This window comes from Suncus etruscus, chromosome 10, assembly GCF_024139225.1.
Source record: "Suncus etruscus isolate mSunEtr1 chromosome 10, mSunEtr1.pri.cur, whole genome shotgun sequence".
Classification (NCBI taxonomy): Eukaryota; Metazoa; Chordata; class Mammalia; order Eulipotyphla; family Soricidae; genus Suncus; species Suncus etruscus.
The window spans coordinates 56,817,949-56,832,760 of NC_064857.1; the positions used below are offsets into that span (position 1 = coordinate 56,817,949).

The 14,812-nt window shown below is 50.9% G+C and overlaps 1 protein-coding gene across 1 annotated transcript in view; it reads right to left on the reverse strand.

Annotated features, from left to right (window-relative positions):
• Window positions 1–8,353: 8,353 nt before the first annotated feature.
• The window catches only part of ZNF407 (zinc finger protein 407), a 333,884-nt gene continuing 327,425 nt past the window's right edge, over window positions 8,354–14,812 (reverse strand). Inside the window, exon 8 of the mRNA XM_049781793.1 lies at window positions 8,354–10,242. Coding sequence (XP_049637750.1) covers window positions 9,074–10,242 — 1,169 coding nt within the window. The 3' untranslated portion in view covers window positions 8,354–9,073. The remainder of the gene's footprint in view (window positions 10,243–14,812) is intronic.

Genomic DNA, 14,812 nt, shown 5'->3' on the forward strand with positions numbered 1-14,812 from the left:
TCAGGGGTTACTCCTAGCTCTATGCTCAGAAATCGCTCCTGGCAAGCTCAGGGAACCATATGAGATGCCGGGATTCAAACCACCATCCTTCTGCATGCAAGGCAAACGCCTTTCCTCCATGTTATCTCTCCGGCCGGCCCCATCTTGATGTATTTCTAACCAGCACCTCCAAATGCCCCAACCTCCAACAAAGATGCAGTCACAGGCCAGGGCCAGGGCCACCTCCAGGTGGGGTGATGGGTGTGGGAGGGGCCCTGCCTGGAGTTTCTGTTGCTTCTGGGGTCTCAGAACAAGAGGGGTGACCTGCAGGGTCCCCACAGCACTGCAGGCCCCATGCAGGGTGGCCTCGCACACAGTGAGCAGCTCCTCGGACACAGGCGACCTTTTCAATAAATCATTCATTCCTGTAAAGGTTGCGGTGTCACTGGGCCGGAGGCTCCGGTGTTCAAATAACTGTTTACGGGATGTCAGGAACATTGGACATGAAATAACGTTACTGACTGGGAAGAAGTTATTGAAGCTCAGGAACTGATTTTTTCTGCGTGTTGTGGTGAGGTTTATTGGTTAGAAAGGGTTAGAAAGAGTGCGTGGCCGCGAAGCGAAGCGGATGCTCTTGTGGGACCTCTAGGAGACAGTTTATTTTGGGTTTGCTTCCCAGGCCTCTGAGGAGAGCTTCAAGAATTCAGGAAAGACAGAGCAGCACAGGAAAGAGTTCCCTTCCAGGTCCTCAGGGTCCTCAGAAGAAGCACAGCAGGGCAGAGTCTCCACAGGTAGAGCTATCAGCACTCTGCCTGGCAACCCCCACAGCCAGCCAGTTCTTACTTGCTCACTGGGCAGCTTCAGAATGCAGTTTTTTTTGGGTTCACTTCCCAGGCCTCTGAGGAGAGCTTCAAGAATTCAGGAAAGACAGAGAAGCACAGGAAAGAGTTCCCTTCAGGTCCTCAGAAGGAGCTCAGAAACTGAAGCCTCTGGACACGTGTGTGTGTGTGTGTGTGTGTGTGTGTGTGTGTGTGTGTGTGTGTGTGTCCTTCTGTCTCCATGGTTCTCTCCCCTGAAGGCTCTCAGGGGCTTCCTTTAGATGGAGCTGCCTGAGGTCTCCTGCTCCCCGATCCTGGACAGAATCTCACAGATCTCTCGGCAAGGGGCTGCAGGCATCTGTGCCTCAAGTCTTTGTGTTTTCTCTGGCCACACCCAGTGGTGTGCAGGGCTTTCTCTTTGCTCTGTACTTAGGAATCACTCCTGTTGGGACTGGGGGGGGGGCATGTGGGGGTGGGGATAGACTAGGGTCAGGTGTTTGCAAGGCAAGACACACACGCACACAGAGTCTCAGTGTGGAACTCATATGGAGAAAGTTTGAGGCATTTGCAGACTGTGGAGTGACTGTTGGTAAACTCCCACAGAGGTCAGTGGGAAGCACAGGCAATGCCTATGATCACCCACTGCCCTCACCTGCTTGCTCTGCTCCAACCCATGCTACTTGGCACACAATGGGCCTGTGCCATACTCCAAGATCCACAGTCTCTGGACATGCACATGATACAGGTGCCAGTGCTAGAGCCCTCAGGAGACCCTCTGAGACCAGAGACAGACCTGGACTCTGTCCACAAACTGGGTGCACATCACTGAGACTAGCCTGGAGGGAAACTGGCAGCCAAGCATAGAGATACTTGTAATGCTGACCTGTATACAGCTCCTGCAGCAGGAATCCCTACTAGCCACAGTGCTGGCCACCTGCACTGTCCCCATTGGCAACAAAGACACAGGCCCATGGATCTAACCCACCTGAGAGGGTCTCATGATCATTGATGGTGTCAGTGGAAGTGCCACTGCCCACCTACCACCACAGAGGGGGGGGGAGGAGAGAGAGAGAGAGAGAGAGAGAGAGAGAGAGAGAGAGAGAGAGAGAGAGAGAGAGATAGAGATGCAGGAATTCTGAATGTAAAGGGCAACCAATAGATGGTTGAGTTTGTCCAGGGAAACTCCATGCTCAGGATCAACTGGGAATCAGAAAGCAAAGAATTCAAAGAACAAGCAAGACACAAGGCACAAGGTCTGGGAGCAATGGGGTGTGTGTGGGGGAGTATGGAAGAGACAGGTGAGTAGACTCCCACCACACTAGGGAGTTGACATACACAGTGCATATTCTGTTCCATCAGTGGATAGACTTGAAGCAACTGGATAGATACAAAGGCAACAGACTTGAGTGGGAAAGATGTCTCTGGTCTGCAAAACTGAGCGTTAATTCAGTACATCAGCCAGAAGCAGGTTACACTTTTTTTAGAATAGTAGAAGGGACATAAAAAAAAATCAAAAGGTTCCCATGCAAGACTTCTGTATCAAAAAGCTCAAGGTATGTTTGAGAGAAGAAATTATGGATGCAGACAAAAAGGCATACCATGTTCATGGATTGGTCGACTTATTAAGGAGGAAAACTTCCCCCAAAGAAATATCAAGAATGAATACAAAACACAACCAGTTGTGTGTTATTTTATTTTTTCATCCTTTTGTTAAAATTAACAAATCTCAAAATTCATCTCTGCATGTAGATAGAGCCAAGACTAACCAGGACAAACTTGTAGGATCGAATCAGACAAATTCCCCAAAGCAAAGGAAGAGATCAAAGGCAATAAATTCAAGTACCATTTGATTTTGTCCTCAGCAAACACAGGTCATAGAACTGAAGTGGTCCAGTGTGCTGTTCTCTTCTCAACTATTAGCCTCTTTTGTGTAGGTGTGTTTTGTTTGGGGGCCACATCAGACAATGTGCAGGATTTATTCCTGGTGGTGCTTGGGGGAACATAAGGGATGTCAAGGATAGAACCCAGGTTGGGTGCATGCAAGGCAAGCACCCTTCCTGCTATGCTATTTGTCTAGCCCTGTTAGCATGTCTTATGTCAGGTACCACAAACCATCTCCAAGTCTTTATTTCACATTCCTCTTGAATGAGGATCCTCTTGTTATGTATAAGAATCTTGGTTGACCTTTTTTATTTTAAACCACTGATCACCACTCCCAAGCAGCACCTCTGGCTTTCATTGCTTCTCCCTAGAACATAATGTCCTCCAGGACCTGAGTTGCTTTTCTCTCGCAGTTTTCACGAATTTCTCTCTGAATACTTAGACTGTGAGATCTGCATCTGGTGCAATTCTCTTTACCTCTTTTCTGTTTGCTGTAGTTCATTTCTATTCTTTTGTTTGTTTTTTGGGTCACACCTGGCAGTGCTCAGGGGTTACTCCTGGCTCTACACTCAGAAATCACTCCTGGAAGGCTCAGGGGACCATATGGGATGCCGGGATTTGAACCACATCCTTCTGCATGCAAGGCAAATGACCTACCTCCATGCTATCTCTCCGGCCCCAGTTCGTTGCTATTCTTGACACTGCACACCAGGACTTGAGCTCTGGTCAAGTTCTGGTGCCCAGCTCTGAGGCTTCTCTGTTTTCTTCTTTTGCTGTTCTTCAGATCAGAGTCCCCATGACTCTTCTTCAGGATCTCAGAACCTTTCTTCTGCCAGCTCAAATGAACCATAAATTGTTGAAGTTTCATTTCTACAGTGCTTTATTATTTTATAGTTTTATGCAGTTGTTTTACTTTACTCATTGATATCTTTTTCTTCAAGATATGAGGATTGGTAAACTGGGGCTGGAGAGATAGCATGGAGATAGTGTGTTTGCCTCGCATCAGAAGGTTGGTGATTCGAATCATGGCATCCCATATGGTCCCCCGAGCCTGCCAGGAGCGATTTCTGAGCCTAGAGCCAGGAGTAACCCCTGAGCGCTGCCGGGTGTGACCTAAAAACCATATATATATATATATATATATATATATACTATATATATATATATATATATATATATATATATATATATATATATATATATAAATATAATCTGAGGGTTGATAATGGGACATTGAATGCCTGGAACAGCAACTTTGTAAATCACATGTTTAGAGAACATTCTTTTTTTTTTTAATAGACAATATAATCACAAGCTTCTCTCCCCTCCCCCTGTATCCCTGTATTTACAAGTCAAATGCCCAGAAGAAAATATAGATCACCATGCTATAGGGCCTGTGGCAGAGAAAGTTACCACACTCAGCAATAGCTGAGTAGAAGAAAGAATAGAAGCAGTGGAAATAAGTCTGAATTGAAATCTGGAAGTGACAACCAATATTAATAGAAATCCAGAGAAAGAATGGAGAGAAAGGTGGCAAATCAGAAAGCTAACTTAGCAATATAAGTCCACATGTATAAATACACACGTGCTCTTTTCTTCTTTCAGCTAATTGAAAAGATATAAGATCATCTACAGCAATAACAATAAAATACATTTTCAGGCTAGCAACATGTATAAAAATAATAACACAAAGGGTAGAACTGAAAGTACCTAGGAGGAAAAAGCACATTTCTTATCTCCCCAATATTCAGATAAATTAAAATGTGTTTATAAACCCTAGAGAAGACTTCAAAAATAAGTTTAATACAGACATAAAATCATTAATGGGATTATTATGTCATACTAGGAAAAATTTTTGTTCAATGAGAAAAGTCTTAAAGACGAAATGAGCCAGGCTAGAGACATAGGACTGTGGGGGAAGGCATTTGTCTTGCATGCAGCCAAACTGGGTTCAATCTTTGGCACCAAGCCCTGCCAGGAGTGACCCCTGAGCACAGAGCCAGGAGTAAACCCTGAGCACTGCTAGGTGTGCCCCTCCCCTAATAAAATGAAAAGCAAAACGGAAGATCCAGAGGAAACATTGAGGATCAATGAATTTAACCATCCATGAAAAAGCCAAAAGCATACAAGAGGATTAGCCATGTGCTGGACTCCAAGAAAGGAAGGGGGCGGCTGCATGACCCCCTGTCCACTCAGTAGCCACTACCGAGCGTGGGCACTGGTGCTACTCAGACAGGAATGGCCCTGAGACAAAAAAGGTGATGGAGCAGGGACACCATCTAGGGCATGAGGGACAATCTGTAGCTCTTGTCCTACATGATGGAGAAAGACAAGGCTCAGCTCAGAAAGGCACTGTCACCCTCCCTACACTAAATGCTAATATTACCTGATAGTCAGATCAGCCTACTTCTGGGAGGGGTCTATGGAAGGTAACAAAGGGGTTGCCTCAGGGGTGTAAGGAAGATTCGGAGGGATTCAGCTGGAAGCAGCAGGAAGAAATAGCATGGGGAGATGACAGAGTTGGGTGCAGAAAAGCTGTTTAGCTTAGAAGCCACACATGGTGGCTAGGACCTTGTAATAAAACCTTGTCTCCTGACTTCTACTGATTGCTTGTGGATCATTTCCTCGACACTACTCTGAACCTGCAGACCTGCTGGCTGGAAGGGGATGCAGGTACTCCTGGCCGGGTCTAGAAAGGGTCCACCGTCATCCACCACCATCAAGGACTTATATTAAATTAATTCAACAGGCACCAGCAGTGCCTCGGTTTCCCTGGAAAGCGCTGGAGACTAAAACACTGTCTCAGACACGACCCTGTGGAGAGAAAACAGAGTGAGTGCATGGAAAACAAGCTGCAGCAAATATATTACCTCGGCACAGCAGTTTGCTGGACTTCAGAACCGTGCAGGCACAAACATGACAGGATGCAAGAAAGAGAAAAGAGACGTCTAGTGGGTATAGACAGGGGTAAACAATTGAAAATGAAAATATAGTTTGGGCCACACACACACACACACACACACACACACACACACACACACACACACCACTACCCACACACCTATACACACACTGGAGCTCATGGTCTCACTCAAGTCCACTCAGTCATTGGGGGAACTGGGTGAATTTCTACTATGTACCCCAGAATCCTGGACATGAAGGACACCCATCCACAGCTGGCCCATCTGCTTGGACATCCCTGCTTCATGGTAGGCCAATGATTCGGCAATTTCCTGCCAGGCACTTACCTTAGGCTCACTCTGGTGAAGGGCAGGCACACCCAACAGGTCAGCACATGCCATCTTCCACTGCCAGTCTCCTGAGCTCTTGTGAGAATAAAAGACACTTGGGTGACTTTTGGGGTCCCCTTCATCACAGTGCTGGGGCCCAGGGTTCTGCAGGAGGCCTCAGCAGTAACTTGTTCGGCTCGTTCCGGAGCTGATGTCCTCCCTCGAGTCTGTCCAGTGAGGCAGGCTGGGCCCTGAGCTTGTCAGGGGGTCCTGGTACCCATAGTCTCTGGGCGTGCTGGTCCTTAGCTTCTCCCTGAGGGATGTTGGCTCCGATTTTCCCTCTGCCTGGAGCCATGGAGCACACAGGTCCCACATGTGGATAACAATTCCCTTTTGGGCCCGCAGTGCAGCTGAGGGGGGACATCCAGGAGCCTGCCAGCTCCATCAATGTCTTACAGGCATATCTATGCATACGTGTGCATATGCATGTGAGCATACATGTGCATGCATGTGTGTGTTTGTGAGCACATGTGTGCACTGACTCCATAAAACCCCAGTGGCCTAGTTATCCTCATCCTGTCTGTGCTCATTCTGGATTCCGTCTCCTACACTGACAGCTGTTTTTAAGTCCGATTGCTGTGTACTCTACTATCCCAACTGCCACCCTCCACCCAGGCTCCTATGGCCACTATGTTGGATATGTTCAGTGTCCCAGACCCTTTTGAAATCCTCTGGGGCTAGCCCTCGTTCCCATCCTGCCAGTCTCTACCCCTGCCATCTGGAAAGAGAGCAGTGAGTGAGCAGAATTGCCCCATGGGTGTGACTAGGTGTCCCTGGAGGGTTCCCCGAAGCATCTCTTGACTCGGGGTGGGGGGGGCTGACTTCTCCTGCAGAACTCTCCCGGACTGGTATATGGACAGTGGGGCCCCCCACTCAGTGTCTACCCGTCAGGTCACCCGGATGCTCTGGTCTGGGTAGGTGCTGAGGGTCCCGCTGCTGTCCCTTCCAGGAGGCTGGTGAATGCCCCTGGCATAGGCAGAAACATTCTTCTTGCTTTGCTTCCTGCTTCTTGAAAGTTGAAGCTGCTGTTCTTGGGAACCCCATTCCTAAGTTGTGTACTTAGTAGTCCCTGAGACACTAGCCATCCCCGCAGCCGTGCCTCCTTACCCGTGGTATCTGCTCTGCTGCTGTCGGTCATGTGTTGGGGATGCTGACCTGGCCAGGAGCTTTGGGAGGAGGCCCTGCTTCTGCTTATGGTTTGTAAGGCACTCCTCCCCAATACCCTATGTTAATCTCACCTGGATGGTCAGACCCACCTAGTTTGAAATAAAGAATATAAGGTGTTGCTTGAGGTAAAAAAGGGAGAGAGAAAGTAAGGAAGCCTGGAGAGCAGCTGAAAGGGAGACAGAGGCAGAGAGAGCCAGAGAAGGAGCAGAGAAGTGGCTGCTTGGAAAAGGCTTAGCATAGAAGCCATGTGAGGAAATACACATGGCTTTTAGGGCCATGAAATAAAGCTGGCTGACTCCTGGAACTTTAACTGACTGCTTGTGAATTTCTTTCTTTCTTTCTTTTTTTTTTTTGGTTTTTGGGTCACACCCAGCAGTGCTCAGGGGTTACTCCTGGCAGGTTCGGGGACCATATGGGATGCCGGGATCCGAACCACTATCCTTCTGCGTCTAAGGCAAACGCCTTACCGCTGTGCTATCTCTCCAGGTCTATGCTTGTGAATTTCTATGCTGTTATCCTGCGCCTTCAGACCCGCTGGCCGAACGGGCTACAGGCCATGAGGAGGCCTCACTCCAAGACACGTGGACATTAGACTTTACATATTAAATTAAAACAACAACTGTCCATGAAGGACTAGATGCCAGATGAGGTGCCTTTACGGAGTCAGCTCCCATCAGAGGTGGGATATCAGCTGTGTTGGTCAGACATGGCAGGGCCTGGGGTTCTCGGAGGTCGTCCTGAGCCATACACTGTGTGGGAGGAGTTGTGGGGGGTGTGGCTTACAGAAGGCCTCTTTCAGGCGCCTATTGGGGGTTCCCTGTCTGTGAGCCCGAGTTCTTCTGGCAGCACCTGAAGCCCCACTGCACTGTCACGTTTTTTTTTTTTTGATTTTTGGGTCATACCCGGCAGTATTCAGGGGTTATTCCAGGCTCTACACTCAGAAATTGCTCCTGGCAGACTTGGGGGACCATATGGGGTGCCGGTATTCGAACCACCATCCTTCGGCATTTAAGGCCCTACCACTGTGCTATCTCTCCAACCCCTGCACTGTCACTTTTAATAGCAAAGCAGAGACCCCATGGGAAGGGAAGGATACACCTCTCCAAGGCAGGTGTTCCCAAGCCCTGTGGTTCTTGGCTATCCATTGGACAGTTTCTTGAAGTGAAAAAAAAAACAAAACAATATCACCATTGCCTTTTAATTATAGAATTTTATTTCAAAGGAAAAAAAAAAACCAAGAGAAATAACATTTGCATCAGGGACAATTATCTTACAATTCTGGAAAGTAGGTGGCAGAAGAACTACACTGCTGGGCCCTGAGACACCCGTGTTTGCTAAGTCCCCAAGGTTGCGGGCTGGGTGCAGCTCAAAGTCCACCCCACAGATATATCGGCCCCCAGACCCTGTGGGAGGAGAAATAGGGCCAGAGCAGCGGGGCTAGACGGCATGTGCTGGAGCACCGTGGACAACAAGGGACTCAGAAACCAACCCACAGCCCGGGGCTTGGGACCCTGTGGTTCCCCCAAACTGAACTGCTCGAATCAAGCGGACTCTGATAAAAGAGCTGTGAGCTTAGACTTGCCACCAAGTACAGAGCTGGGGCTGAGAAAACAGATACAGGGTCCAGGCTCCACCCAAGCACATGGAGATAGGACCTTCTGCACAAACCATCTCCCTGGGGCATGCACAAACATGTCCCCACCCAGGGCACCCTCTGAATCAGACCTGAAAAATATCTCTGGGGTCCAGATGCTCCCTCGGTTTTACCTGGGCACAATGACTAGTGGAAGAAAAACCTGTAACAGGAAACTGGGAGGGCGAGGCGAATCCTGCCGGCGACCTTGGCTGTGCCCCGCTGGTCCGAGCAGTCCTGGCCACCCAGGCCGGGTGGGAGTGTGGGCGTGTCCGGGAGGCCCTGTCATGGGAGACACAAGGGGCTCAGGCCTCCTGCAGGCCGCTGCCGTCCCTCTGGCTCTGGATGACGGTGGCGGCTGGGGCGCCATCCTGCGTGTAGATGACCATGCTGGTGAGCTGCTCGGTGCCCGCAGGGACCCCAGCCGGCAGGAGCTCCTGTGACTCGGCTGCCTCCAGCAGCGTGTGTGCGAACACGCCAGGGTCCTGTGACCCGGAGGGCAGCTCAGTGACGATGTAGTGTGTGGGGCCGTCGGGAAAGGTGCCTGCTGCGCCCTGTACCATGGCCTGCACCAGCTCGTCGGTGACAATGATCTGGTGGTACTCGCTGTCGGCTGCATGCCCGTGCGCGTGTGGGGCCCCTGGGGTCTCGTGCAGGAGCAGGTGAGGTCCATCGCGTGCCACCATCTGCACGCCACCCTCAGGGTCTACAATGAGCTGTGTGACGCCCTCTTTGCCCGCGTCCCCACACACGGCCAGCTGCAAGACCCCCTGCACCACCTTCTTGAGTGCTGCCTGCGCACGCTCCTGCGCAGGCCGCACCAGCTCGGGGCCCGGCTCGCTGGCCTCAGGCAGCTCCGAGGCTGTGGGCAGCGGTGCGTCGGGCGCGGGCAGCTGCAGCAGTACCTCCTTGGCGCCTGCGCGGCCCTTGTCGTCGGTGCCACCCAGCTCAGAGACGGCGCACAGTAGTGCGTCCAGGGCCGAAGCCGGGTCAGGTGGCGCCAGGTCCCCTAGTGCAGGCAGGCTTGCCTGTGGGACTACGGCACCGCCAACGGGACTCAGGGACACGTCCCCTGCAGGTGCCTCGGCTGAGCCGCCCACCACCAGCACCTGCGGCCCCGATGCGCTGCCTGCCTGGCCGCTGGCGATGACCTGTCCATCCTCAGTGATGTGCACCACCCGTGCCACCTGACCTGCCAGCGCCAGTGTCTGCAGCGTGGCAGCCGCCGTGTCCTCGGCCGACGCATCCAGGGCAAACTCGCCGTCATAGCCCTGGATGATGATGAGTTGCTGGACCTCATCGGCTGCAGCTGCTCGCCGCCCACTTCGAGCCGGACGCTCCTTGCCCACTGCTGCCGCCGCTACTGCCACCGCCGCCTCTTCGGCCAGTGTGGCTGCTGTGAAGGGACTGTCCGTCTCTACGAAGGTGGCACCCTGGCCCTTGAGGCGACATTCATAGGATTTGGAGACGATGCCTGCAGGAGAGAGACAGAATCAGAAACTGGTCAGTGCAGGAGGAAAAAGAGATGGCCCTGGCCCATGACCCCTCTCTGGTTTAGTCTCACACTGTCCCAAACCCCCTTGTTCCTCCCCATGGAGAGTGGGGACGGGGGGGGGGGGCACCTGGCACAGGCCTGTTCCTCTCCCTCAGGTGACCCAGGATGCTGCTCCTCCTCTGCCCTCAGGCCTGATGGAGCCAGAGTTTGGCTCCATCCCTGAGCAGGAGCATCCCTGAGCCCAGTGACCCCCTCCAGCCTGCAGAGCGGGGTGGCCCGGCGGTCCTCTTGCCCCTCAGGCCCAGGCAAGGGAATGAATGAGGCTCTTGGAACCATCCTCTGCGCCACAGTGACTTGAATCCCGAGGTGGGAGACACTGCATCCTGAGAGTTTCCAGCAGTGGAAACTTTGCACACAAATAATTGCCAGAACTGCCCAAGGGGCCCTCACACCCTGACACATGGTTCAGAAGCCGAGCAGAGGCCCATTTTTGGTCCAATGGCTTCATAACTCAAAGCACTGTCAGCAAAGGCTAGAACGGAACAGCCTTGACCCAACAGACAAGGATCTCGTACGGAAGTCACTTCTGTTTTTGGGTGGCACAAATCAGTGTGGGGTCTGGGTGCTATTTACCAGGACCTGGGCCCCTTCCATCCTTCCTTCCTGGGAGTGGGCAGCTCAGAGGGATGAAATGAAGCTCTGGGATCTTTCCAGCCAACAATGCTTGATGGGTGGGTTCCAATGGGTACTGCCCAAAATCTGCCCTGCCCTGATCTCACACATGCAGGCACCTGGCTCAGAGGAACAGTTGCTTTTCTAGAAGGTTTTCCTGCAGTTCCCACAGCTAAGATTCGCTCTGTCCTTCTGTGATGGAGGACATGAGGTGTGTGGACCAAATGGCTTTAGCTGGGCTCACTGTTCCCCAAGGCCTTCTCAGCGGGCCTGAAAACCCCAAACTTGGTCCTGCAGGACTCGGGGTTCAGCTCTGAAGACTTGGCCCTGTACCCCAGCTGTCATCTTTGGAACCCCGGAGGTTGGTCTCTGCTGTGGGACCAGAGCTCCGTGGCTGTTCTCCCTCCCCCCCACGATCCACGTCTTGTTCTTGTGTTAAGCGTACATTTAATTAAAATGTACAGAGTTGGTGCCGCAGATGCGAATGAAACAAATAAAGCAAGGGCCCCCTCTTTGGAAGGCACACGTTGTGAATGAAAAATGTCATTATGGACTAAAAAAATTTTTGCAGTAAACAGGGCCCACAGAGAGAAGTTTCGCCTGTAATGACATCCATAAAATACACAAATGGCACTTTTAGTACCATCCTGAATATGGCATTTTCTGTGCTCTACACACAATCTAAATGGTTTGATCATAGAGCATAATACTCCATTGGGTTTATAGAACAATCAATGTTCCATAAAATGATGTATTTATCCAATAGCAGGGCTCAGTGGCTACTGGCGTATGACATTGCAGGACACAAGCCTGGACTCCGTGCAGCACATGCCGGCTGTAAAACTTCTCTCCATGCACTTCAACAACTTCATCTCATCTGCCTCAAGTAATTTGTTGTCATCTTGGCTTGGGATCCAAAAAAAAAGAAAAGAAAAAAAGAAAAAAGAAAACCTTACAATAAAAATTCATAGAATCTTCAGGAGAATGAACGCCAGTGACAATTGGAAGGTCACACTGTCTCCACGAAGGGTCAGAGGTTGGCAGCAGTTAAGAGCGAGAGTAGATTTCATGCATCGTGTAGCACATCAAGATGGCATTACCCAGAAGTGGAAGTTTGGCCCAGGCTGTGCCTTCCACTCCTGTGGTGCTACAGGCAACTGGGATGCTTGGCTGTCGGCATGGCTCTGCACGGCTGGGCCAGGCAGTGCACTGTGACCATGTGAGGCCCTAGAAGGTACCCTGAAGGAAAACTGTTCCAGACCAGCTCACCCCCCCCCCCCCCCCGAGCCAGGTTCAGCTCAGAAATACTCAGAGCAGGAGTCGGGGTGGTGGCGCAGGCGGTAAGGTGTCTGCCTTGCCAGTGTTAGCCTAGGACAGACTGTGGTTCAATCCCTCAGCATCCCATATGGTCTCCCAAACCAGGCGTGATTTTTGAGTGCATAGCCAGAAATAACTCCTGAGCGTCACCAGGTGAGGCCCAAAAGACCAAAAAAAAAAAAAAAAAAAAAAAAAGAAAAAGAAAAAGAAAAAAGAAATACTCAGAGCACAGTGCTCAGGACTTCTACTTCTGTACGAGATCAAACCCTTTGATAGGTCGGGCTGGTGGATGACAGATGGCCAGACTTGAACATCACAAAGGTGTTTCCCCAGGGAAAGCAAGAATGGGAACATGGAAAGGAAATAGAACTCTGGGATATTTCAGAGTCAGGAATAATTTGTTTTGTTTTGTTTTGTTTTCAGTTTTGGACCACACCTGATGATGCTCAGGACTTGCTGACCTCAGGGATCAGTGGTGGGGTAGGGGTGGGGCCATAATGGGGTTTCAGGGATGGAACCCGGGTCAGCCATGTGCAAGGCAAGTGCCCTGCCCATTGAACCACCACACTGGCCCCATGCATGGTGTCTACAGCAGACCACAACCAAGCTTGGTGATTCATGGGAAAGGGAGGGACCCTGGCAACCCTGCTGAAGCCCAGCAATGCCCCAGCCAATGCTGTACTAACGTTTCTGGCTTTTAGGAGCCTTGAGTCTGGGACTCAGACCTCTGACTCTCCCAGACCTTTGGGTCTGGCAGAGTCCCACAGGTTTTCTGAGTGACAGCTGGTCCTGGGGCTGTCTCATGTGCTGAGTTCCACTGAGTGCGTCTGGGGGGAATGTATATGTATGTGTATGGGGGACATTCCCCATTTACCCCTGTGAATATTTGGGCTGGCCACCCAACTGTCTACGTTGTCTTGACCTCTGGAACAGATACCTGCAGCTGCCTCTTCCCGGGGTCAGGGGACTTGTTGAGGAACAGGGCCTAAGCAGAGGTGGCAGTTGTGTGCCCTGTCTCAAGAATAGTCAGTACCCTGGGCAGCCACCAAGGGACTAGGGACTAGTGGAACAGGGCCACTCAGCAGAGACCAGTGAGCAGCCAGGTCTCAGGGCCGTCCAGGTTTGGTAAGACGCTTGATAGGCCCAATGAGGTGCGAGGAAGGGCTGAGTGGGCCACTCTTGAGTCAGGAAGGGTGAAGGGGCCCTGCGCCCACATCCTCTCTTCTGTAGGAGTGGCTCCCTCCTCCCCTGATGACAGTGGCTAGCATTCAGGCATTTTTGCTCTGTCTCCAGTTTCTGCTATTGGATGGCAGGGAAAAGCCGTGGCAGGAAGAGGTGATGGACATGGGTACACTTAGGCGTCTGCAGGTCTGGGAACATGTGAAATCACCCTATGCCGTACATCCAACCTCTGAAGCAGGGTAGCCATGGAAGAATTAATAAACCAAGCCAATCAGGAGAGAATCATGAAGTCGGCTGGCTTCTTGCCTTGTGGTCCCACTCCACACCAAGCCAAACCAAAACTTCTTTTATTCTCCCAATACAAATTCAATGGGAAGAGGGAAAGGTTGGGAGACAAAAGTACCAATCCCGGTAGACTTTTACAAGAAAGGGCTTGTGGATAGAAAGAGGAAGTTGAGGAACACCTTTGTTTTGGGTCAAAGTGGGTGTGAACTAACAGAACAGTCCTGCTCAGCGGGTCCTGAGGACTCCTTGCAACTTTCATTAATAGCAGCCTGTTGGTGAGCAGTTGGGGGCTCCAGAGGACCAAACTGAGGAAAGGAGGGGAATAGGAGGGGTAGGGAGTCAAGAGGGAAGGCCGCAGGGGTGCCACAAAGCCTCCAAGACACTAAGAGGATGTGTGTGAACCTGCAGGTATGTATGATGGAAGATATGTATGTGTAAACCTGTGTATATATATGTGATGGTGAGTATGTCTGTGTGAACTTGTGTGTCATAATGTATATATCTGTGTGTGTGAGCCTGTGCATGTGATGGTGTGTATGTGGACCTGTAAGATGGTGTGTGTGTGTGAGAGAGAGAGAGAGAGAGAGAGAGTGAGAGAGAGAGAGAGAGAGTGAGAGAGAGAGAGAGAGAGAGAGAGAGAGAGAGAGAGAGAGAGAGAGAGAGAGAGAGAGAGAGAGAGAGAGAGAGAGAGAGAGAGAAGAGGTGGGTTCTGGTACTGCACAGTCAGGGTAACTGCTTCCTTTATGATTCTGGGGAGTCAATCCTGACTGGAGACCTTCCTTCAGGGTCAAGAGGGCCCAGAGAGGCACCACATTCGCTTGTCCCTCCTGGGTGCCCATGCCATAGCCCGAATTCCACATGAGCCCACAAGTCCTGGCAGCAATTCTGTGAACTGTCTGGCTGCCTCTCAGGCCTCTCTAACACGCTCACTTGCCTCTGGTTCCCACAGACATGAAAAGGAGACTCCAGTTCTCCAGGGCCATTAGGAGGGAAAACTACTCACATACTCCATAGTTCGTCCCCGAGAAGAAAATTGATCAATCTTGCGTCTCAAGAATAATGACTGACCATGAGAGAAAAATTTTCTTTGCAA